General features: G+C 39.9%; 1 protein-coding gene across 2 annotated transcripts in view; it reads left to right on the top strand.

Moving 5' to 3' along the window:
- The window catches only part of LOC134533987 (integrin alpha-PS2), a 285777-nt gene that overhangs the window by 125716 nt on the left and 134670 nt on the right, over window positions 1-25391 (top strand). For both annotated transcript variants that reach the window (XM_063371853.1, XM_063371854.1), the window contains exon 3: window positions 8784-8878. In XM_063371853.1, coding sequence (XP_063227923.1) covers window positions 8784-8878 — 95 coding nt within the window. The remainder of the gene's footprint in view (window positions 1-8783; window positions 8879-25391) is intronic.

The following is a 25391-nucleotide window of genomic DNA, read 5'->3' as shown; positions in this document are numbered from 1 at the left end:
TTTGACTCGGGTGTTTATATAACGTCATTTTATTGTACGCATTGCCCGATAGAATTATCCTTTGGAGTGGGTTTCAATTGATTTGGCCCGTTATTCTTTTTTTTTATATAGTTTACGAATCTTCCAGGGTGTGTCTAAATAACTGTAGGCCAATAAACATAAAGCAGATGTATATGTGTCACAAGTCTTTTTGTTAACAAACAAATGCGACGGCATTTTCGAGCCTCGAACTATAGAATGGCATTAGTAAAGTCTTGCAAAACTCGCGGTATTTTTTTTTAACACAGGCTGGTAGGTATACAGTCAATTAATTATACATCTGACTGAAATTTTCATGAGATGATCGGTAGATTGACACGCCCCCTAAAAAATACAAGAAAATAATCATAAAAAAAAACAAATGTACCGAAATTCGTATGATATTGCAGTATGCAATCTGGAGATTACGTATAGCAGTCAAAGAACAAAAAAACAACTTTGACTTGTTTGTGTACAAGTATGTGGATTCTAGCGTGGCATCAGAAAATAAGGCGAATTTTGAAGGTCTCTATTCAACAGGTAAGAATGGAAGTTCTTGTACTATTTTGAATTTTAAAAAAAAAACACATAAAATAAGTTTTTTTTTAAATATCTTAATGATGGTAAACATTCTAAAATTAAATTCAGATTTTTGTGTCTTTGTCTCTGCCTACTTGAGTCTTTCAGTACTCGCCAAAGATGTGAAACATCTAACCTCGGTAACGAGAAAATTCATTTGTTTTCATGTTGCAAATAAACTTTTTTAATACGAATCTCAGACACAAAAAATCCGTAGTATATTTTAAAATAATGCAGAGCGTGATAAAAAAATACGCGAATTATGTTTTCAACTACATTTCTGGACGCGAATCACACGTAAATCCCATAGCCGCCGCTAGAATTCGCTGCCGGAGCAGCTACGTCGGCAATTGACGCACTAGATTAGCAGACCGAAATTTTAAACTATACAATCAAACGTCTCCGATAAAAGTGGGGGAAAAAAAACCTTGAAAAAAAAACTCAATTCCGGCTTTGGATCGAATTTTCGACAGTGAATATTATTAAAATACTGCCCATCTGTGTTAAATTTCATTAAAAAGTTAATGCTATAAAGTTTCCTTTTGGCTTTGTGAACTTTGGTTCGCGCCATCCGCCACAGGTGGTGTAGCACCCGGGGTTGCTAACACATTTTTCGTTCCTCGACTTCCGTCGGTTTCACGCAATTGCTCGCACAAAACTCCCGCATGCCCGAGAGCTGAGATGTTACACGTTAAAAAAAAAGAAGTTCCTGGACGAGCGTGGAGTCCGTCGTCGGGGTAATTAGGGTCGGCGACGAACGTCCTTGTGCGGGGCCGGCCGCGGTCGATGGAGGTCAATATTGGCGCGGCTCAAGGTCGCAGGTCCGCCCTCCGTCGACACGCCCCTCCCTCCCCCCTCCGCCCCATACACACACGAGGGGCTGGGCCGCGTTGTGGAACGTCGCCGAAAGGGCGTCTCGCTAACGCATGCCGATGGAAATTACGGCGAATTCGCATACTTTCACTATAGTGCTAATTTTACGGTAAACATCACCACAAAAACCCTGAACGCACTCTGAAATGATCCTTGGACACTATTCTGAAAGTAAACAAAAAATGGTTTGAAATTTTTTAAAATACATTTTTCAAGAATTCTTTAGTCTAAGAGGACTTTCAAGGAGGTATTCGGAAACAGCGAGTGTATTTTGTTCATCGGCTGCTGCAACATTTTACCTTCTGTCCAGATTGTGGATGGTTGGATCATACGGACTTCGGTACACTGTCATTTTTTTTTTAAAATGGAACTGAAATTATTATGTAAAATTATAGATACTTGCATCGCTACAAAAAATGTTTCTGGGTTCGGATTCTTGCTGGGCATTTATGCTTGGTGCTCTCACAGTTCTTTCATTAGTTGAAGTTATTTGTAAACCGTTTTTCTGATTACCTTTCCAGTATTTATTGCTCCTATTAATAAGCACGATAAAAAAATAAAGGCCAATGCGGGAATATACGATTATCTTTCCCATTGTTTAAAATAATTATGATTGTAATAAAAATTCAATCAATATTTAATAATTTTCTTAAGTGCGACCTTGTATATTCAGCATCGTTTCCAAAAAAAGTATTTCATATATGCAAAAATAACCATGTTAATGTGTTGAAAAAATTTACATAGGTTTTATTTTAGTATTACATATTATTTTTTGGCAACTGGCATGATTACAGTTTCACAATTGAAGAAGAGGGTTCCCACTAGTTATACGTTCTGATAAACATTCACTGACTAAAAAAAAACTTGTAGGGACCAAAGTGAAGTACTCACTACTCTCCCAGACATTTAATATATTTACAACAATAAACTGGGTTGGAGATAGCTTGTAACTAGTCCTTCAACACAAGGAACTTGAATAACAGCTAGCTGTAACTGCTACTGCGTACCTACGCGTGAACAGAATATTGTTTATTAATATGCATTCTTAAGTTAGGGCTACATTATTCCGTCCCTGTAAACTACGTTTGTGATTTTCCTTTCAAGAGTAAGAACAAACAGTTCAAACCACTAACTCGAGAACTTGTGAAGTATATAGCTGTCCATGACTAAAACAAAATTTATTCGATTCTACACCTATTTGGGAAAAGTCTGGGCTTAGGCTTTATTGCTTGTCATTGTAAAGCATAAATAACACAAAAATGTATTACTTTTTTTTTAACTCTGGGTAAGATTGGAATCCTTGGTATGTAAACTTTTAATAATTTCGCATGTCCAGTAAGTATAGAAAAATAATATACATGAAATAAAATAAATAAGTAAATAAATAAATAAATATATATATATATATATATAGCTTTGGAACCGTTTGAGATATCACAATAAAAAATACTAAGTCAACCATTACTATGTATTATGTTTTGTATCAAGTCAGTATAGCTTCAGCAGTTTTTGAGTTAAATCATTTCGTAAGTACAGAAATATTTTTGTAGCGTTAGATTTCATTAAGGTATCTTAAAGAAAAATTTAATTTGTGATAATTCAAAAAACTTCTATTTTATTTATTTGTGTTGGGGGTAATGGCGGCTTCAGGATGACTTTTCGGGAGGGGCTATCGCACAAAGAAAGGTCGTAGTTCCAAAAAATGAAAGTGGTCAGATATTGGCCTTGGAATATTATTTACAAATTACAGGTTTCGAATACAGAACCTTGGTAGCTCCTTACAACTTTTGATGAGATAAAAGTTTAACATATGAAATTAAATATTGAAGTAAACATAAATACACACTAATCAATAAAATTGGTCTCGGGAGGGGCTACCGCCCCCCACCGACCCCCTTCTGGAGCCGCGCTTGTGCGGGTGCTGTTGACGTTGCTGCCTCGCTGGACCGTCGCGGAACTGTCCTGTGGTTCCCACGAGACCTGGGCCGGACAGAGGTCGTAACACGCGACGTCCCAGAACAACTGGGCGAGGCTTCTCGGCGACGCGGCGTGACGTTGAGAGAACGCGGCGCTCCCGCGGTTACGTCATACCTACTTCTTCCCCCCCTTCCCATAAACCCCTTTTTTCCAGTTAATCTAAAGGCCTGACGGCGTATGCGGTGCCCGAGTTAATAAGGTGACGTCACGAGGCCTTCGCAGTTCCTGGAGTACAGCTGGCCGCCTTGGCGCTGGGTTGGGGGGGGGGAGGGTAGGGTATGGGATGTATCCTCTCATCTCCCCCATGTGTACGCCCTTGGTGGGTGGGACTAGGAGTTCTCTCAGAGTCAACAATGTGTTGGTGCGCAAAAATATGTACGTACTACGTAAGTTTGTGACATCGATGATGAATCAGTTCTTTTTTTTTTCTATCGTCGAGAATGAAATTTTAGTAAATATAACTGATGATAAAGATCGCAGGCTTTCGCGGCCATTGTCTGAATGAAGCAAGCTTGGCTTTCGGGCTTGTGGCTGAAGTTTCGGTCGACATTGCAGTCGCCATCATCAGGGTAGAGTTACCTACTGGTGTTATCGCAAGTTCTTCTCGCTTGAGAGGAGTGTTTCCCGACTGGCTGCAGCTGTGGGCCAATCACAGCCTTCCTTTGGTCTAGTTGGTCTGTTGGTTTGGCCAATCAGGCGAGAGTATTAAAGGCAGTATTTTTTTTCCTATATTTACTCGAATATTGTAGTGTTATAAAAAATGTTTTTTGTGGTGCCGTGACTTGTCAAACATTCTGGTTCTCATGATCATCCGTACACGGCTTCATGGTGTAGTCTGTTTCACGTAACTTGTCTCGAACTAGACAGTTATAAAAAAGAAACCGTATACGCATCTTTTTGAAACTTTTATTCTGTCAACAGTGTTTGTAAACAACTTCGAGTGGTTTTCGGTGCTCGTAAAAGAAAATAATACGTTGGTTTGCAAGTCTTTGTTGGGGAATGTGCACCACTGGTACTAATTTAGAGAACTGCCATAATTTTAGAAAGTTACACGATACAGACTGTAGATTACAATGAATATTCATCTTGCTTATCCCGGTTTGATTTAATTACTATTGTCTTTAAAGTCTTCGTTAAAATATTTCAATACTTTCCTTGAAAGTCAAACTGAGAGTCAAACTATTTGATTGTTCTGGGTAGGTATACTTTCTTTTCCTATTTCAAAATAAGGGTGGAATTAAAAAAGCTTGTCGTCTCCGTCATCCGTCCGTCAATCACGTGACTTGCAGCCAATCAGATGGCCCGAAAAACGTAATCTGAGCCTCCGTTAAAAGTTCGGCTAACTCATACTTTTGGCGGTCGGGCGGATTTGGTTGCACCAGTCAATTTCCACTCGAATAAGCCCTTAGAGTTTGTGTATTTCTGTTCGGATGTTTTGCATAAAAACGCTGCGGTTATTAAAACTATGATCGAAAATTAAAACTCACGTCCAAACGATTCAATCATGACTCTGTATTTTTTTCCGAGGATATGCTAACACAGTTGGTACAGAGCCACGACATAAATGGCAAACAACGTCTATACGAATCTCTGAGGGGAAAAAAATGTGGTTTGTTGGCAGCACTTATTTGGGAAAATTTTCTGACGGACGGATGGAGTTGGGAATTGTCAGGAGACAGCATGCTGCGACGTAGTTGAAGTAACCTTTTTTACCACTCCATCGCCATGTTTTTTTCCATCCGAAACATTTCGGAAATGGTGTTTGACCACGTCTGATGGTGGTTGCCGAGTGTGGATTAGAATCTCCGTTGTTGAACCCCCAGTCATTCAGAACTGTTTCCCCAATGCAAACACCACACAAGAGCCAGTGTTTTGGGCGTGCAACCATGGCGCAAACCACTATCAGTTAACACGTGATCGTGCAGACGTGGCCACCTTCTGGTTGTGGATCTCTTCGGCTTGGTGCGTGGCGTTGACGTAGTAGCGTAGCCAGTATTTGTGTATTGGGGGGGGGGGGGGGGGGGTTAAGAAGCATGCGCCCCCCCCCCCCTATTAAAGTGAGGGGTGGGGAGTCCTCCCGCGGAAAAATTTTGATTTTAAGGTGTTAAATAGTGCTATTTGAGCAGTTTTCGGTGTATAACTTTAAATATTGTAATGGTAAAAATATTAATAATTTTTTAATAAAAAAATCGTTTGAGTGATGAAGTAAGAAGTTAATTAAAGATATTTTAATTAATCCAAGTGCCTTGTCCACGTCCACTCAAAATCATAAATCATGCTCGAAGCTCGACAATACAAAAAAAAATTAATAAAAATGGTTGGGTTTCTGCATAACTGGCCTATTACTGGAAACAATTAGCTTTAGCTTGAAGAGTTACCCAGTCACCACCTGCGTATAATTACCGCGCTTGTTGAATACAATAGATGTAAGATATTTGAAAACTTGGGACCCGTCCCGGCGTCACAAAATTATAGCTTCTGCTCGCGACAGGGTAGGGGAAGGGAAGGAGAATCGGTAGGGCTCGCTTACTCTTCCCCTCCAGTGCAGTGGCCGGTGATAGCAGTAAGACGCCCAGGCTTTTAGCTAACCTGCTTTCAGGTAAGAAAAAAAATAATGGCTAAGGAGGGGGGGGGGGGTTAGAACCCCTAAAAACCCCCCTGGCTACGCCCCTGCGTTGACGGACGGACTTCTGACGGCCTCTTGTGATTCCGGCCTGACTTCACGTGAAGGAAGACGACGGGATGTAGCAGGGGCCGGGCAGGGCGTCCATGGATCCGCTCGCTATTTCAGGAGCGCGATGCCGTAAACAGACATGGCGGCCAAGCGTTCTCTCTCCCTCGGTTCCTTCCTGTTTCGCACGTGTGGACCTCGCGGGATGGATCGCACAGATGCTCCTGATGGGTCCGAGGAGCCGGTCACAGTTATTCAAAGACTCGTCCGAATTTCGCATGGAGTTGAAGAAGTGGGAATTGCTGTGTGCGTAGTTTTTTGCCGCATTGAAAAAAAAAAAAAAATGCTTGTCTGTAAAGTCGGTTTACGGACGATAGTTTAACGTGACAACGTCATAACAAAACATTGATGAAAGAATTGCATACTTTTATGAATAAAATTGAATCATTTTTATTGAATTATCACTATTTTGTATGGATACAAAGAAGGAGTGAAATGAAATCTACAATTTCATTGATAAATTTACTTTTATTTGCACTCATTAATTAAAATATGTTTATTACTTTAATGAATAGATTATTTTAACTATAACTTTTATACATGTTTGCTATTTAACTTCTTCCAATCTATGTTATTCTGTTAAGGATAGGACGATGATAGGAAAAGTAGGAAACGAATGGGAGTGTTTCAAGTTTAATGTGCCTCGAAAAAGTCAAATCGATGGTTGTTCCAATCGAGTGGAAGAGAGATAGATGCGGCGCAAGCGTACAGTGAGCGTAACGGGACACAGCGTGACGGGACAATGTGCGTGCAGCCGGCGTTAATCGATTTATTAGACGTTGTCATGTCAATAATTTTAGTCAAAAAGAAAACGACCCCCCACGCCCCTTTCCTATTTATATAGTAAATTTGTTAATTTAATTATAAAGAAGTTTGACGCCAATTCCTTGCACATATGTTTTAGCATCTTTGTGCAACAATACTCACTTCATATAGGATATTTTACTTTTTTTTGTAGCAAATTTATTTTATCTTATTAAAAAAAATGTCTAGCTATAGTCTAATGTCTAGCTATAGTTTTAAAATGTCTTCACCTTTTCAACAGATACTCCATAGTCTTAAAATATCCATACCCATACCCGTTGCGGTAAATAACTGTTTTCCGACGCATGCGACAGTTATTGTGTACTTAAGTACTGTAACTCGTATGTCCGTATGTCCTGGCTGGCAATGGGTTGCACATCCCTGCCTTGGTAGATGAAAGATCTGATGAGTGGATCCTCACTAGTGTAGTACAGCTTAAAACCTTCTTCACAGTTTCGTACCACTAAATGATTTAATTGTTACGAATGTTTTTTTTTTAATCGTAGATGGTGGCCAATTAGTGCCACTTAACAGCCATTTCACTCCATACCATTCTGCAATACTTTTTTTTTATTCAGCAACACATTACATTGTACAACGTGTCTTAACTGTACGTTACCACAACCGCTTACAAATAAATGATGTAAAGAAATCCATTCGAATTAATCAGTCCCTTTTGCGGCCTACTGAGAAATGTCTCCTATGTTTATTTCCCAGAAGGTTTCGTTATTTCCTCCTTTAGTTGCACATTGCAACATTTGCAGTTGCGAAGTATTCGTTGCACTCGGCAATAAATTTTGACGAAATACTGCAGAGGCTTATCACGTGACCAGTACCACTGAGCGATGATTAATGTTGTTCCGAGTAATTAAGACGTTTAAACCAGCTAATAGCTTCTGAAGTTAATATCACGTTGCAAAATGTTCATAATGTTTCATGCTGGCCGTTAAAGGGATAACTCGTGGGAAGTGCTTATAATACGTGCTTGCAAAGCCCGTTTAGAATGGGCATGCTTGTTAAATAATTTATTAATTTAAATTTACACTAAAAATTTTTTTGATAGCATTCTCAAACATGTAATAGAAGTATTTAACCTTTGCAGATGCATGGGAAAATTTACCATGCAAATATGTCACACTTCCTACGCATTTTACCTTGGCCCAAAACAAATGAATAAGAATTGATATGCATACATCGTTTAGGTTAATGACGTCCATTACAGTTTTGGAAACACTGTCAAAAACATTCGTAGAGGTTAGGAACCCGTGAGAAATTGGCATCTTCTGTTCTGGTTGCAGGTTTTTAATGTCCATTACATGTTTAGGAACATTGTCCAACAGTTTCGTAGTGGTTACGAACATCTGAGCAGACGGCAATTTCTGTCCTGGTTGCAGGTTTTTTTATATATTACATAAACATGTTTAGGAACATTGTCTAACAGATTAGTTGTGGTTACTAACATCTGAGCAGATAGCAACTTCTGTCACGTTTTGCAGGTTTTTTTTTAACGTGCATTACATGTTTAGGAGCATTGTCTAACAAATTAGTTGTGGTTACTAATATCTGAGCAGATAGCAACTTCTATCCTGGTTGCAGGTTTTTTTCAGCGTACATTACATGTTTAGGAACGTTGTCTAACAGTATCGTAGTGGTTAAGAACGCCTGAGCAGATAGCAAGTTCTGTCCTGGTTGCAGGTTTTTTTTTAACGTACATGACATGTTTAGGAACGTTGTCTAACAGTATCGGCATCGTAGTGGTTACGAACACCTGAGCAGACGGCAACTTCTGTCCTGGTTGCAGGAAACAACGAGAGGTTCAACAGCCAGCTGGACGAGAAGTCTCACCAGTGGTTCGGAGCGACTGTCTACAGCTCCGGGGAGGACGGCATCCTCGTGGTGAGTGCCATCTCCTCCTCCTCTCGTGCGCGCAGGGCTGTTGGACCATTCTTCCACGGCGCTTGTATACCTGAGACTCGCGATACCACGGAAATGACTTGTTTTCCACTGCAACAAAAAGCAGTGGAATCTGCGACTATAGTTATGTATTATTATACTTAGAGACCTGCAAAATTCGCGGATTCATTCGGTGATAGGCTAGAATTCAAACACATATACCTCTTAGATAATTTTGCTATTGGCTTACTGTTCATCTGGACGAATCTCAACCAGTTATAAACCCTCAACCAAAGAAGGATCGAATCACAGACAAACCAGCTGAGACGACTTACAAGTCGGCAGCCAATGAACTTGCGTTATTTGCCCGAGTGTACAGGGGTATGTGCAGTCTATCCTGAAGGCCATCGAAAAGCGAATTTTACATGTCTCTAATTATAATAATTAAATTTAACTACAGTTATTTTTTTTTCCAAATAAAAGTTCTTTAACCGAAATAGTCGACCGAGAGAATTGAGGCCTCCGTAAAAAACTAGAGCGTTTGACGTTTGTATGACTTGTATGTATGTGACACTGACAATAACTTTCGAACCGTTTATTGCATCTTCATAATATTTGGTAGGTCGGCATGTAGAGCCAATAGAATTTTCAAGTTCGTATATGAGCTAAATCTGTTGAGGGTTTGTTCACTTATTAAAAAAAATATTTCTGTGTTTATCAGGCCAAAAGGTGTAGGTATCCTAATTTCGTTATTTGTACATTACAGATTATTTTTTTTTTTACTGTAGACGTTATGTTTTTCGTCATAATAACCAAAAATATAGTCAAAACAATTTAGTATGATGCAATTGACGCAATATTGGATGGAAATTTATACAGTAAAATTAAATTCAGGTTATCGGGTATCAATAAAAAGGTTTTATGTTGTAGGGAATCATTAAACATTTTTTTAAGCATTTGATTTTTATACTACTTATGAATATAGATAATCTATCTTCAAACTGTTTCTTCGTTTGTTCAGATAATTCTGGTCAATACTTCCGCTAACAACGGAACATCGCGAGGCCTCAGTTCGGATCGACTTTAAGAGTTTAAAAACACATTATTTTACGTGAAGGTAAATAACGGACATCTCTTCACACGTTACGTTGGATGAATGTAGTAGTAAGTATCGAAATACACCGGCACCCGGGATGCTATCTGAATCCGCCATTGCTCAGGCTATATAAACTTCACAACGCTGCGTGCAACGGTCTGTCAAGGCGAATGCGACTACTCTCGAACACTATACAGTAGTCTGTTTCACGCTTAGATTGCAGCACTGAGGAAATGGCGAACGCTGTTGCCAGACTCATGCTACCCGGGTTGTTAACATTCAGAGTCTTGTTTAGTACATACCATCATTTGTCATAATAAGTTTCAATATACGTTTCTAAAACCATAAAGTAGTTTCTACTGACAGTGTTTTTACAGTTGTAGTCATTCTGACAAAAAAAAATTAAATGCTAAACACCAGTTATTATTTCACTATTTATAAAAAGGCATTCCATGAAAGTATGTGAGATACTGAAAAGAGCCAAATTAAAAATAATATATGTATTAATAAAATGTTGAAAAAACTGTTAAAATTAAGATTTAGTCTTCAAATACATCTCCTTAGACGTGTGTGTATGTGTGTGTGTATATATATTATATATATATAAATTGTGTGATGGTGCTCTTGATGCAGAAATACATCAGGAAACTATATTTCCACAATTATCGTTCCAACTTTTACCTTGAGAATTTTTTTTTTTTCAGATATACTAAACAAATTTTTGTTACATTCCAAAGTAGTTTGTGAAACCTTTGCGCACCACGGCGTGCATCTGGCAACAGAGCACGCCCAGACGAGGACAGCGCTGATAGCAGAGATCGTGCACCGAACAAAGAGAGAGAATGCCCCCTTGCACACTTGTAGATCGAGGGCGGAGTGTGGACCGTGACTCTCCTCTGGCGTGTGCAAACAGCAACACGGTCGCAGGTCGCGGCCCGCGAAGGGGAGAGCGGGCAGGCGGGCTGATTAGGCCTGATGGGTGGGTCTCGTCGCTTGTAGGGAGGGGGGAAGGGGGGGAAGGGTATAGCCTCGATCAATCTTGTCAGCGGATCCTCCCGATGCGACCATTGTTATGAGGCCTGGGCGACAGGCGTCGCTCGCGCGCAACACCGACACAAGCGCCGCGGCGGACCATCGGGGTTCGGCTTTGAAAGGGAAGAAGAAAAAAACAAATGGGCTCATGTGCTTATGTACTTACACTTATACTTACTTGGCGTAATAAAAAAAATAACTTTATTTTTGCATGCGAATAATTAATATAAATAAAATAATAAAAGGGCTGGAGTGATATAGCAAATACGGTCGGTAAAGTATAAATTCAGTTACATTAAAATGTTAAAATGTTTACTCAGTTTCAATATTAACATAAACACATGTATGGAATTAATTATTTAATTTAGTAAAAAATATCGAGATGCATTTTAATTTATAATGCAAATGAAGTATACATACGGGAACATACTGTAACAAAAGTAGCTACGAACAACCTGCGAAGTCTCTCAAAGTTGTTGTCCGACTCTCTTTATTGGTTATTCCCACTTCATCTCCCCCACTTCTCCCATCGAGCGCCCCACTCCTGAGAGTTCCTCTTTTAGTTCCGCCCTGACGGGTCATCACCTCGTCTCGAGATTGGTGTTTATTTTTTTTAAATTTAATAAAATACAGGGCCTGGTTACAATACCGCGGGTTCAACGACCTCTCGGGAATGACTTCCAGTCCCCCCGTGTACACTCGGGCAAACGTCACTGGTTCATTGGCTGCTGATCTCATTGGCCCAGGTCCTCGAATTGTACCTCAGGACGATTACAGTGGCAGTAGAATCACGAAAAATGCAAACGTATTTGAAGCCCAGCGTATATACAGGGGTGAAGCAGCGAATTTTCAAGTCTATAATGTCATCTAAGGTGAAGAGAACAGTTTCCGGGTCTGAAATAAGTCAGAAAAGGGCGGGGGATATTTCTTGAGGATGATTCAGACGTTTTAAAATTTGTCGAGTCTATTTTAGTCTCATTTGCTAACAGAAAAAAAAGTACTTACAAGTTAAAATTTTTCTATTTATTTCAAAGTTTGCATTATTCTAACGAAATAATATCCATGGAGCGGATTTTCACAGTGTGTAGACGCCAATCTCGCCTTTCCATATGTCCTCATTTCGGATTCCCACAGTTTGTTGGTATCACTCCAAGAAAAATTGGGTTGGTTCCTCATTGTACGCCACGGACGATTCCTTTGTCGATGTAAGAAAGAGTGACTTGTGTGAATATTTTGGAGTTACAATGAAAATTAATGCTAATTCCTTGCTGGTGTGTTGTTGACATCTTTAATTATTGATAACCACTTAATGGTGGTATTTTTACGATTCTTCCTAGTTATATTGGAGTTGGTATTCTAAACAAAATTATAATCATTACGGAAATACGAGTGAAATGTAACCCCCTGTACTGAAATGAAGACAGACAGCGAGCGAACTAAAAACACCGGAAGCACGGTGATGCGATCTGACTGCCAGAGTCAAAAGCCGGAATACACCCGAAAAAAAAAATTTGGAACGCAAGCGGCTCCGTTTGTGCCGGATTACGGAATGTACCGAACGTATAAATACTGTAATATAGTGTTTCTCACTCTTAGTTTTTTTTTGTTCAGAGTAAATGGCACCCAGCGATGATGATGATGATGATGATGATTCCTTGATACTCGTGTCCACACTTGGGGTTTTCTTAATGGTAGGGTGATCCTGCGGTGGTTGCCATCGCCTTCCGCTGTATGGAAGCAAAGGGCAACACCTCGACCGGTGGAGAAAATATTCCACAAGTTAAAAATCCGTGACCTGACTCAGCCAGCTATTTGATCTCATTTCGTACTTCACCCTTAATTATAAAAAGTTTTAAAAATTTTTAAGTTTATTTTTGTGTTAATTTTTTTAGTCCGGAAAAAAATTGTCAATTGACACTATCATTACAGTTGTCTTTCTGAAATAAACACCAATCATTATTTCATAGGAGAAAATAGTTTTACCAGTAAGTCATTATTAATAACAAGGCATTCCATTAAATTATGCGTTATGCTCAAACAGAGCAAACGTTTTTAATTTTTAAACGATATAAAAAATATAGACAGCGGTCGAAACCAATATGTCGTCTTTATTTTACATCTCATAAGAAGTAAAAACTTATTGTTGGCGGATGATGGTCTTAAAGAAATACAACAAGTAAATGTATTTTCTAATTTCTCATTCCAAATTTCGTGCTTAAAACACAATGTTTTATTTACATAAAAAAAATTTCATTTCATAATAAAGACGTGTCTATAATTTTAGTACTCTATGTCGTACATCTGGCAACAGAGCACATCGAAAACAAGGACAGCGTCGATGGCGGGAATCGTGCATTGGAAAGAGAGAGAGAGAGAGAGTAAAATGCTCATCAAAATGCATACTGCAGACTAAGGCCGGGCACACACAGAATGAGACACACCACGATAGGACGCTACGCGACATTTTGTCTGATATAATAGCAGTTGACTCACGTGTATTTAAGTAAGAGCAATAAATGCACACGGAATCAGACGCGGTACGACGTCACAGAACCGTCGCGATCATACACGAGGCGACGACATCGAATGGCTGCTTCCAAACTTCATCGCGAGCTGACTGTTCCGCGCATGCGCGTATTTAATCTATGGTAGGTAGTGTGTTTATACCTGAACTGGTTTGATACCGGTTTTCATCGTTACTTTAATTTGAGTAAATAAAATGTTATTATTGATTTTTTTTTTCTCATTATGGATCTGGATGCAGATCGGTTAGTACCAAATTTACATTATCCATCGGTGAAGATGTATCACGACAAGAATTTGATTTCAAGAATATGGTAAGGAATAACGTATAACGGTGTGAAGATGTCGCGAGGCGGCGTGTGGTAAGGAAGAGGGACGATATGGCTTCGAGGGGTCTCACCAGCGCCGCGCCGGGAGACATACGACGCTGTCGCTCGCGCCCATTACCTGCCCGGCCCGCGCGATGGGAGGAGATACGTGCATTGTGGACCGCGCCGACTCACGACTCCGACCACACGACGACGCCAGCCACACGACCTGGTGCTGGTGATCCAACACACGGACGTAAAGGTCCAGGTGTTGAATATGCCACACCTGAACCCTAGCCGTATTCCTGGTGCACGATAGGACACGGCCGGTCCCTTATTATTATTATTTTTTTTTAGTGGACGGATTTCGGTGTCCTATCCGTTGCCGATCTGTTGCCCTAATTCCGCGCATGCGCAGAGCCCACTTTTCCGTTGATCTCGCCCATAGATGGCGGACCCGCGTCTGGCGCCGTTAACTCTTGTATAGTCACTTTAGAGATCATCGGGGGACGTACAAAACGTGTTGGTGTGCCAAATGAAATTTTATGACGGCGAAACTATCCTGGAATACATTTTGTACATTATGATAGTCATACCAGGAAATAATCGTAACTTTAAAAAGTACTTGATAAAATTAGAAAGGCGGTTCCATTTTTTGTGCGATGGTGCTGCTATCTCTGGGATCTTAGCCGTGAAATTGTATCTATGGATGCGAAACGTCAGATAGAATGGGTTGGAACCATTTTCTAGCCTCGCGCAGGGCACCATTTATTAAAACGATTGCCGTTTAGTTTCCTTACAGGTACTCGGTTGGGACACGTTAGGTTACGGTTGTATCCAAGCAAGGCAGCGCTTATTCCTCTCTCTACCTTATACAAACGTCTTGGAATACCGCCCTTAAGACCCTGCCAAATTCGCGCAGTCGCGTCTGACTGATGCTGTCTGATTAGTGTCCTGTTCATCCTGTGCATCTGGTTCACTATTTTAGAACTGTCTTTGTAGTTGGTATTGTTTCAAATGTCTTTAATTTATTTTATGTGTACTTTATTAATACTACACTCCATTTAAACGATTGCACTGGCAAAATTAATGTATGTTAAACTTTGATGGATGAAACACAGAAGGTTTTACGTATATGTTTGTATGTATAGGTACACATTGATTTCATTAATTGCTGTTACCTACCTTTATCACAGAATTTTCTGTCAGACGTTACAGCAGAAATATAACTAGTAAAAAGAGTTTTTTTTAAGGTATCTAATGCTATGTCTAATGACTTGATGTAAGTTTTTGGACATACGCCATTGCTAAGCAAGTCATGCACTCCCATTGCACAAATCTTTCAAAGATAATAGCTATGTCTAATGCTGTGTAAAATGTAATTCACAGGTAAAATTTAACATTCAGACTACATGCATGCCTAAATAAACTGGAAATTATATATGAATTGTCTATATCATAAAAGTCGTTGCGAATATTGTGTTTTACATGCAGAGTTATGTAACATTTGTTTTTCCATCGTTTCCACTTCAAAAGACAGATAAACAATGAATTATTAGTTTGAATCAATAATATATAATATTAAATATAAAAAGTTAATTTTGCAATTTTTTTAAATTTAATTTTTTTAAAAATACAATCTGGTTTAGTAACGTCTGAGAAACACTTCACCCAACAATTTGAATTCCTCACTCCAAATCTCCGTCGCATTTAGTTTCCTCAGTCTTGGAAATAACACTAAACTAAAACCTTTACTGTTTATTTCATTGTTCACCATTTTGAATTTTTCACCGTCGGGAGTTTTCTGAAATAATCTTTTCTAAGTCTATTTCAGAATCTGCAATAGTACACATGCTTGCCCTCGCCTATTTGTTAGCTTGCATTTATTTTTCAAGACGACTCTTGCTTTGTGTCGCTTAACCATGTCATGATGATGCCACCTTTCTTCCTCTTATCCCTCCAAGTTCAAAACAACCGTTACCATCATTAAAATACGCCCGAGCGCGACCGACTCAATCTAGGGTTTGGAAATACGCGGCCCGGTCAAATAAGGTAACGGCTTCTCTCTTTCGGACGGCCGCCAATTAGAATGAGGTAACCGCTGGCTTTGACCTACCTTAAAGCTGACTAATGAGCGTTGAAGTATATTTTTCGCGGAAAACGCTGTCCAACCCCACCCCGCTCCCCCCCTTCCAGGCCAAGCAGTATTTCGGAAACCCGGCGGTCGCGAATGAGTCAGTGCGCAGTAGTTAATTCCCTTATCTCCGCACACAGCACAATGTACACACCGTGCAGCGATCGCGGTTGACGTGCGCGATGCGACATGCGCAGTGACTCAGGCAGGATGTTATTTTAATACGCGAGACATCTCCTGCAGTTGCGCTATCTTGTTAGACTAGGTCAGGGGTGGCCACAGCACGGTATCGGACAGTTAAAATAAACCGCCCGAGCCTTTGGAGTGCTGAAACTACATCGCGGGTCGTAAACTCTGCCACCACTGCTGGACACAAAGAAATGTTGTGTGTCAGACTGCCCAATCACCCAATGAAACGTCTTTCGGACGTACACATGCTGGCCTGTTTCCAATAAATAACCCAAATCTTACAGGTATCTATTTAATAATTTTTTTTAATTCATTGATATTCTTTCCATAAATATTACATTACCTGTAGAATGTGGCTGAATCAAAAATTAACGGCCAAAATTAATTTGCACTGCTCATACATGGTGCCATGTATTTGTCGCGAAATGATTACCAGACCGGCTGTGTGTTGAAACCTTTTCAGCATTGCTTGTACTTCCTGGTTGGTTGGGTTTATTACAGGCGCATGTCTACTGCTAGCACACCTCTCATAGCCATCCAGTGCGGAAGCAAACGCTTCCTGAATGGCCCGGGCAAACAGAGCAATGGCTTCTCTTGCAGACGGCCGCCAATCACAAGGAAACAATCGCTAGCCCGGGCATACCTTATTGCAGTCTAATGAACGATCAGAATTTTTTCCGGGGAAAATGCATGTACATGTCCCTACTTATACCGAATGAGTCAGAATTATGTTTTTTCAAAAAAAAAAAATTCTCGTTAGGAATCTGCAACCGGAAGTTCGTCGACCCGTAGGAATTGAATAAAACAGAAATAATGACGCGAAGAAGTAATACATAGAGACCGAAAAAATTCGCGGATTCATTTCGCGGTAGGCTATATTTCCATATCTTTCACCTTCATGCTGTTTCAGTCATTACACCAAAGTTTACCTGATTGACTGTGAGCCTATGAGAAACGTTGAACGCAAGAAGTATCGAATGAAAAACATTCCGATTAACAGGTGTCGTGAATTAGTAGCCAATGAGCAAGCAGTACGCAGATGATCGTGGATTCTGTCCTATGGGTTAGGTATTGAAATCGTGAATTTTTTTTCAGTCCGTAGCAAAAAATAAACATGAAGGGCGTGGCCAATCCTTAAGGGGTATTGGGATTTGGCCCCGTCAACTTGAATTTTTCCACATTTTTGCTGGATTCTAATTTTGAACTATTTACCTATCCCAATTTTTGGCACGTCAAGGCTAAATCATATCTCCCTGACCTTTTATACCTCATTGCAACTACATACATGTTTACTAACAGGTTCTAGTCTGTCCAGTAACGTGGTCGACTACAACAAGTAGCCAAAGTTAAGTCCTATGCCGTATCAAAAAAAAATAGCATGCGATATCAAAATGTTTGATATTTCAAGATGGAGGGGCCTAATCCATCTTAAATGTGTATGTCCCGTTCCAGGTCATTATTTTATATTAACGTTCTACACAGTTAAACTTGCCGTCTGAACTTTAACAAAATGGAGAAAATATACACGTACCGCATATTATTTTGCATAATTAGCTGGCAAAATTTCATTTGTAACTGTTTTATGTAATATAGATGAGGAGAATGAAATATAATATAAACCTGGAAATTTTCAGGTTTACAGTCAATTTTACTGGGATATGGTTTAATTTCGGTCAGGGGGGAAAAATAGTTTTACCTAGCCTTATAAATTCTTACGAATTTCTATGATTTTAAAATGTTAAATTAAATAAAATAAATCTTAAACCCTACCAAGCAGTAGACACCAAAATTGCCTTTAAAACAAAAAATGTTTAGTTATTTATTCTATTTGGTTTTACTTATCCATACTGCACAGAAATGTTTTTTAAAAAATCAACTTTTTTAACTAATTGTGCAAAACGTATGCACCAGATATAATTTTTTTATTTTTATTTTGTTGAAGTTCGGCCTCTCAAAAAAGTCTACAAGTTTAACCGCTTTAAACGTAAAATTAAAAATAATGACCTGGACCGGGACGTACGCCCTTAAAACCCTACGCACATTTGGTTGTATTCTGATTGGTCCACGCTCTCGGCCGAGCGGTTGGTTGGAGGGTTTTCTCGCAGGGGCGCGCCGCCCTCGCCGCAGTGCATGCCGGATGACGAACTAACTCCCCGCCAAGGGCGAGGGAGGGAGGGGGTTCCGTGGCGTTTTAATCAGGGCCCGGCCCGCCGCGTGACGAATGCGAGCCAATCAGGAATCGCGGTTGGCAGGGCCATTCGTCTCCGCCAGGAGCTGCCATTGTTGCCAGCTGCCGGGCCCCCGGGCCGTATTGACTTGTCAGTGCGCCTCTTCTCGTTGGTTTCCAAAGAGGTAGGAAGTCGTGGAGTGGCCGTGCCCAGTACCTGCCTGCTGCTTTAATAATATTGAAGTCGAAATGGAAACGACCCCGTTACCTCCTTCCCCTACCAAAAACAGAAAAAAAAAAATTTTTTTATAGGTGGCGAATGATTCACAAAATAATAATAATAATTAATAATAATGGTTTGTACTCAGCTGTCTTAAATTTCTATCACCGTGTCACATTTTTAATTTTTGAGTTTTATTACGTTTTGATTGTATAAAATAAGCACGTGTTTGGCATTCATCTGCATAATTATCTATCTGGCACAGTTGCAATATTAACGTTTTTGTACAGTATGGATAAGAAGAATGAAATAGAATATAAAACTGGGAATTTTCAGGCTTAAAGTCTATTTTACTGACTGATATGTTATGTGATTTAATTTATTTCAGAAAAAATCTAATTTTACCTGGCTTTTTAAAAACATCAGAATTTTTTTGCGAAAGAATTCTAAACCATGCCACTCAGTAGCCACACCAGCATTGCTGTTATATATATATATATATATATATATATATATAATCAGTTATTGATTCTATTTTTTTTTTTCCGTATCCATAATGCACGAAAATGTACAAAATTCTACTTTGACAGTTAATCATGCAAAAAAACGTATGCACTAAATAAATTTATTCATTTTGTTTAAGTTCGGCCACTCAAAAAGTCTGCAAGTTTAACCGTGTTAAACGTAACCATAGAGCAATGACCCGGAAGCGGTTCTTTAGGTCACTGACCCTCGCCTCCGACCCGCGAGTTCTGTTGCCATCGGCAAAGAAAAAACATCGAAGTTGAATTGCCGAATGGCGTAAACTATTTTACTGCTGGTGGTCCTAGCGAGCGGCCTACTACTCCCCGCTGAGGCGCGCCGATATATCACAAGGAAATGCGTGGAATGTCGGAACAGCAAATGCCAAAGAAACGGTGAAAGGGGAAAGGTTATGTCGAGGGAATGGCCAGTCTTCCAAGTGGCCCTGTCACACTGTTAAATATTCGCTCCCGAAACCTTGCAGCAAAGATGGTCGAGTGATGTTGGAGAATCATGACGACACCGAAAACGTCGCCAGCGCAGCTCGCGTTTGTTTTACAAATTTGATGACGAGTTTAATTCCAAAAAAAAATTATGTAACTTGTAAAAAAAAATTATGTTGGATGTTTGACGGAATCGACCAATCGTAATCGTGCTCAGCAGAAAACGGAAATAGAGGCAAGATGAATGTTTAAAATGGCGAAATACACGGGATATTAAGGAAATTGTACAAGAAAAATAATGTGAGTATGAATGTCGTACGTAAATGATGTAGCAAAAACCTTTCAATATAGCAGAAAATATATTATCACGTAATGAGTATTAATGCGATAAAGCATTTTTAATTGTTTTAAATAAATGTTTAAAAAACACGAAATGATTTTTTAAACATGAAATGTTTAAAAAACAAAATCATAAATTCATAATTTTTATCCAGTGTAGTGATGAATTATTATTATTTTTTTTTTTAGGTAATTAGGTCTAGTAATGAACTGAGATAGGATTGATTCAAAACATATTTGAGGCTATCTGTCCAATTTTAATTGATGGAGAAATTTGGAAGCCAAATTTCGTCAAATATTGCGTAGCTACCTCTCAAAAGTTGTTTTGAAATACAGTTGGAGAAAAAAAAATTGAGATGTTGACGAAGTCTGAAAGCTGAACATCATTCAGATGGCGAACTTTAAAACTCCGTTTCCTGAATGATAACTAGGAACGAAGCCATACATCGGGTCAGTATGGGTAAACGGCAGCGCCCCAAGAAAACCATCTCTAAATTCAGACATGTAAACAAGGCGATACTGAATGAATGTGTGTATGTGTGAGAGAGAGAGAGAGAGAGAGAGAGAGAGAGGGAGAGGAAGAGAATAACATTGTCATAATAAGAATTGTAATTGTGTATTAATATATATTTTAAAACAATATCTAATATGTTTTAGATTAGCATTTTCTCTGTAATTAAAAAAAATTGTATACAGACTTATTACTCATTTAAACAAATATGAGAGTTTCTTAAGCAAACTAGTAATTAGATAAATATTGGAAAAAATTTTCTTATGCCCATTTAATATTAGCATTTGTAATACTGCCATGTTTGTATTGTTTAGTTTATCTGCTCTTTGTTGTTGCCTGTTTTTCATTAGTCATATTTTTCTGTAATTAATTTTTTTTTGTTATCTTGTCATTTGTACCTGTTCATTCATTGTTGTTTTTTTATGTTTGTTACTATCATTATTTCTGTGTTTGCTGTTTTTTGTGTGTGTTTATTATTATTGTCTCTGTTCTGTGCTCACTACCAAGGTTACAGAACCATTTGGTCATGTGAAAAATATTTGATGAAAATAGAATTATTTTTAATATTTAATTCATTATTTTATATGGTTTCTGTAAGTACTAAACTTGGATGTTAAATTGGCAGGTGATTCCGTAATTGCTGTTATGTATTAGTATGTATGTAATTTCATGTTTGATTGCTAGATATAACTTAAACATTGTTTATGTCTCATGGTTCAGTGTGAGAGAAGGTGTACACGTCTTAACTGCTCCAAAAAAAGTCGAATAAATATATAAATAGGCTAACTGAAACGCCCTCCATCTATCTCTCCGCCCTCCATCTATCTCTCCTGTGCGTAAATTGATGTCCGACTACCGCCGGGAATGGAATCTGGGTCGGCCACGCGATCCGTGTGTCGCAACCCGTTACTCTGGCGGTCGCCGCTAGATGCCACTCTTCGATTTTGCAGACTGCACCAAAAAAAATTATATATATGATCGAATTTTTGAGTACACGCCAGAGATGCGTTGACATCTAACGTCAGTAACGAGACCAATCCATGTATTCTCGTGTTGCAAATACACTCGAAATACTAAACTCGGACACCAAATTTAACGTAGAATTCTTTTTAAATATTGCCGAGAGAGATAAATATACGCAAACTGTGTCATCAGCTGCGTGTCTGGACGCAAATCACACGTAGTTTCCACACCCGCCCCCTAGAATTTGCTGCCGGAGCAGCCGACTATCGAATCATTTGGTTTGCAGAGCGAAAGGTTAAACTAAAAAAAATGAAACGGCTCCTATAAAAGGGAAATGGACTTGAAAAACAACACTAAACCCCGTCTTTGGGCCTGATTTTCGACAGGTCGTTTATTAAAGACTGTCCAATTTGTTAAAGTGTTAATACTATGAAGTCTCCCTTTGCCTTTGTGAACTTTGGTTCGCGCCATCCCACACAGGTGGCACCACCGTGGTTGTTACACATTTCTTCCATTCCTTGACTTCCGTTATGTGCACGAAATGACTCCTGCAAAATGCTGTATACCAAGAGCTAAAATGTTACACATAAAACTGTTCTGTGGCAAGTGGCAAATTTGGAGATCCAAACAACTATAAAAGAGCTATCGTGATAAGTGTACAGGACTATCTTGGCTAATAGTTATAGCAAGCAAATTAAATAAAAACATCATGGCGGATAGAACCGAGACTTAAGGGGCCCGCCTATTCAGGGGCTTACTTGTGTTAGTGAGGCAGGGTTAAAGGTTGACGCTCGCTGGTACTGCTAGCGCGGTTTCGCCTCTAAGCGCAAGGCAGTCTTCTCGTCGGGCATGGGACAACTATGTGATATAATTGGCAAACATAACATTATAAGGCGGAGAAATGATGAAAAAAGGTGTAATGCGAGTCCCTTTTATCCACTTTTACTCTGCTAAAAATACAGTTCAAAAACAAAATACGGAAAAAAGAACTACTCATCAGCTCTCGGCGTATTCTTAAGTGCTTTTCGTGAACAGACAACACTCGGATATCTTGAGCAGTTTTTAAATGGCGTGTTTTTTTTTTGTTATGAAGCTCTGCACACTGTATAACGAGTGGCCGGGAAGGCGGGACCCTTTTAACCGTGATGTGTCTGAAACGATACGACCCATCTCGAGCTCTGGTGCATGGTTGCAACCTCACTGTCACGGATAATATTCTTCAAGAGTTATCGCTCAAGATCCGCGGGTCTGCGTGAGCGTGAGCGTGAGCGTGCGGGTCAACATCGCGTTGACCCTTGCCGGTGCGAGGTCAGGCCTTCAGCAGACGGCTGGCCGTTTCGTTCCCCCCCCCCCCCCTTTTTTTCCTTTTATTTTTTTGTCGCGACCGACCCATACTTCACTGCGAGGGAGGCATGGATCCTGTAATTTTCTCTTTTGCTCGCCATTCTTTCCACTTGTTTTTTCGCCTTCACCATTCTCTCTCCCGCCAGCGCCGGGGGCGCGCGCCGTAAATTCTCGTCGGCGCATCGGAACTTCCCGCCTGATGAAACATGGAGCGCGCGCGAATTCCTCGCTGGAGGCGTGTCCATGCGCCAGACCGCGCGAGCAGTCGGGAAATTGAAGGAAAGGGGAAGGGTTACGGCGAGAAAACGGCCAGTCTTCTAAAATGCCCTGTCACACTGATATTGACTATTTCGCTTCCCGAACATTTTTACCAGTAAAGATGGTCGAATAACGTTAAAGGTATTATGTGCGATACCGGAAACCGTCACCTGCGCAGCTACATTTGCTCGACTTGTTTGATGACTTGAGTTTACATGAAAATTTTTTGTTTATATGACTTGTTAAAAAAACGTGTAACCCAGTGACGTGATAGAAGTGAAACTGCTTTGGCAATTCGAACCTCGACTGGTAAGTGTATTGTAAGGAAAAAGGCAGATAGAGAGAAAGAAGGCGATTTTCTAAAAATAACACAGAGCTGTTTTTTTTTTTGGATTTGGTTTCTTTTCTAAGTATTTAAGAATCAGTACTTTTTTTTTGTATTTTTTATAAACTTGATTTAAATAACAAAAAAATATATATGAATTAGCAACATTATTACTCACTTCAAAATAACTGCTCAGGATATAAATAATTATTGATCAATCAATAATGATTAATTAACAATAAATGTTACTTACTGTTGAAATACACCATAAAGAATAATTTGTCGTGTTACTGTTTCTTCATACAATTCTGCAATTTGGAACACGCCAAAATTCGTAACGAAATATGAAATTCATAACAGGTTGCGATATCTATGCGGGAAATGCACGGACTGTCTCAACAGCGCTCTCTACGCTTCTGGTTGAACAAGCGGATGCGCAAAACTCTCTGCTTTATTATTTTGTTAGTATATCTTTCTCCTTTTTTTTTTGGAGGGGGGACGAATCATCGCACAAAGAGAACAAAAACGAGCCCAGAAACGTATATAGCAAACGTATATAGTGCCATATATATGTATATATATATATATATGGCCAAGTACTATTCTCAGTCCTTTTCGCGTCAGAAACGTTTCACTAAAATTCGGCTTTGCAATTTTATCTCTTATCGCTCCAAAAGTAGCTTCACTTCAAAAATTGCGTTGGATGTTTGGCGGAATCAGACAATCGTAATCGAGATTAGCGAAAGCGAAAATTGAAATTTCCGACAAATGAATTTTCAAAATGACAGATTGGTGACAAGAAATGCCAGTATTGTTTCAAAAAACGTATTTAATATTGTTACTGACGTGTGAGGCAAGGGTGCGACGCGCGCCAAGTGTCTGGCGGCCCCGCATGGCCGCTGACGTCACTCGTGCATTCATTCGGAGATTATAGCGGCCTGGCCTGGCCACCCCATGCCCCCGCTCTCCTCTCCCTCGGCGCTGTTATACATCCCCTGGCGGCCTGGGGATTTCGCGTGGAGTGGCGTGAATAAGCGCCGTTATTCTGGATGCTTCGAGCGTCGGGTCGTCCCGGGATAACGCGACACCTCACAACCACTCCAGTCGGTTCCAGAAAGATTGTCAAGGGTATAAAAGCAGCGACGCCGACCTCCGCGGGAGTTCCGAGAGATCCAACAGGGGAGTGGAGTGAAGTGCGAGTTCGGCGAGAGACATCCCCTTTGCGAGCGAAGCAACGGGACCCTGCGAGTGCGACTGAGTGGCGCGAGGCTGTGTGTGCGGACAAGTGCGAAGTAAGGGACACCCCACTGTTGAGCCCAGCTACAGTGAGGAGTGCGATCTGCGGACTTGACAGATATTTAGTGATTAATGAGCAGACCTTTTTAAGTGCGAGTGGTTTGTGAACAGATAATAAGTGTGGTGATTTAATTAGTAATGTAAGTATTGGTAATAAATAAAAATGCATAAAAATTGTTTGGGCTATCCTTACGAACGCGGTTTTTCCACTTAAACACTATTATGTCAGGGCGTTGGCCATTGTACATGATTGTCATGGTTACTGGGTGAAGCCGTTGTTTTCTTCAGTTTATTATTGTGCCATATTGGTTAGATGCCTAAAACACTGGCTGAAATGTAGTGTTTGCATTGTGGAAACAGTTTTAAATGACTTTTTTTTTATGAAAGTGTCTGCGTTTTATGACAGAAATTCTAATTAATACTTCATAACCATCATCAGACGTTATCAAGCACTATTTCTGTATTGTTTTGAGAGGAACAATGTGGCGATGGTGAGGTTAAAAAGTGACTCCTCAACAACGTCACAGCATGCCTACTCCTGACAAGTCCTATCTCCGTGTATTATGCGACAATAACCGTAGAAATGTGTTGTACATATTTATAATATTTTTACTCGTGTTGTTACAAACTCTTTTCCAGAGAATTCTTTTGTAAAAATTAAAAAAAAAAAAATTCTGTGTCGCGTGTTCGGGAAAACTTGTGAATGGGAGATCTGGCCCGGTCTTCCTTCCCTCCTTTCACAGCCCTCGCGTCTTTCCCTTCCCGGCAGTTTCACAAGCCGCTGCAACGGTCTCGCCCCGGCGGTTATGACAGATGCTCGCCGGCGATGGTTATCTGGCGAAAGAA

The sequence above is a fragment of the Bacillus rossius genome, chromosome 7 (assembly GCF_032445375.1).
Source record: "Bacillus rossius redtenbacheri isolate Brsri chromosome 7, Brsri_v3, whole genome shotgun sequence".
In the NCBI taxonomy this organism is placed as follows: domain Eukaryota; kingdom Metazoa; phylum Arthropoda; class Insecta; order Phasmatodea; family Bacillidae; genus Bacillus; species Bacillus rossius.
This window is presented reverse-complemented; position numbering and strand designations above follow the sequence as displayed.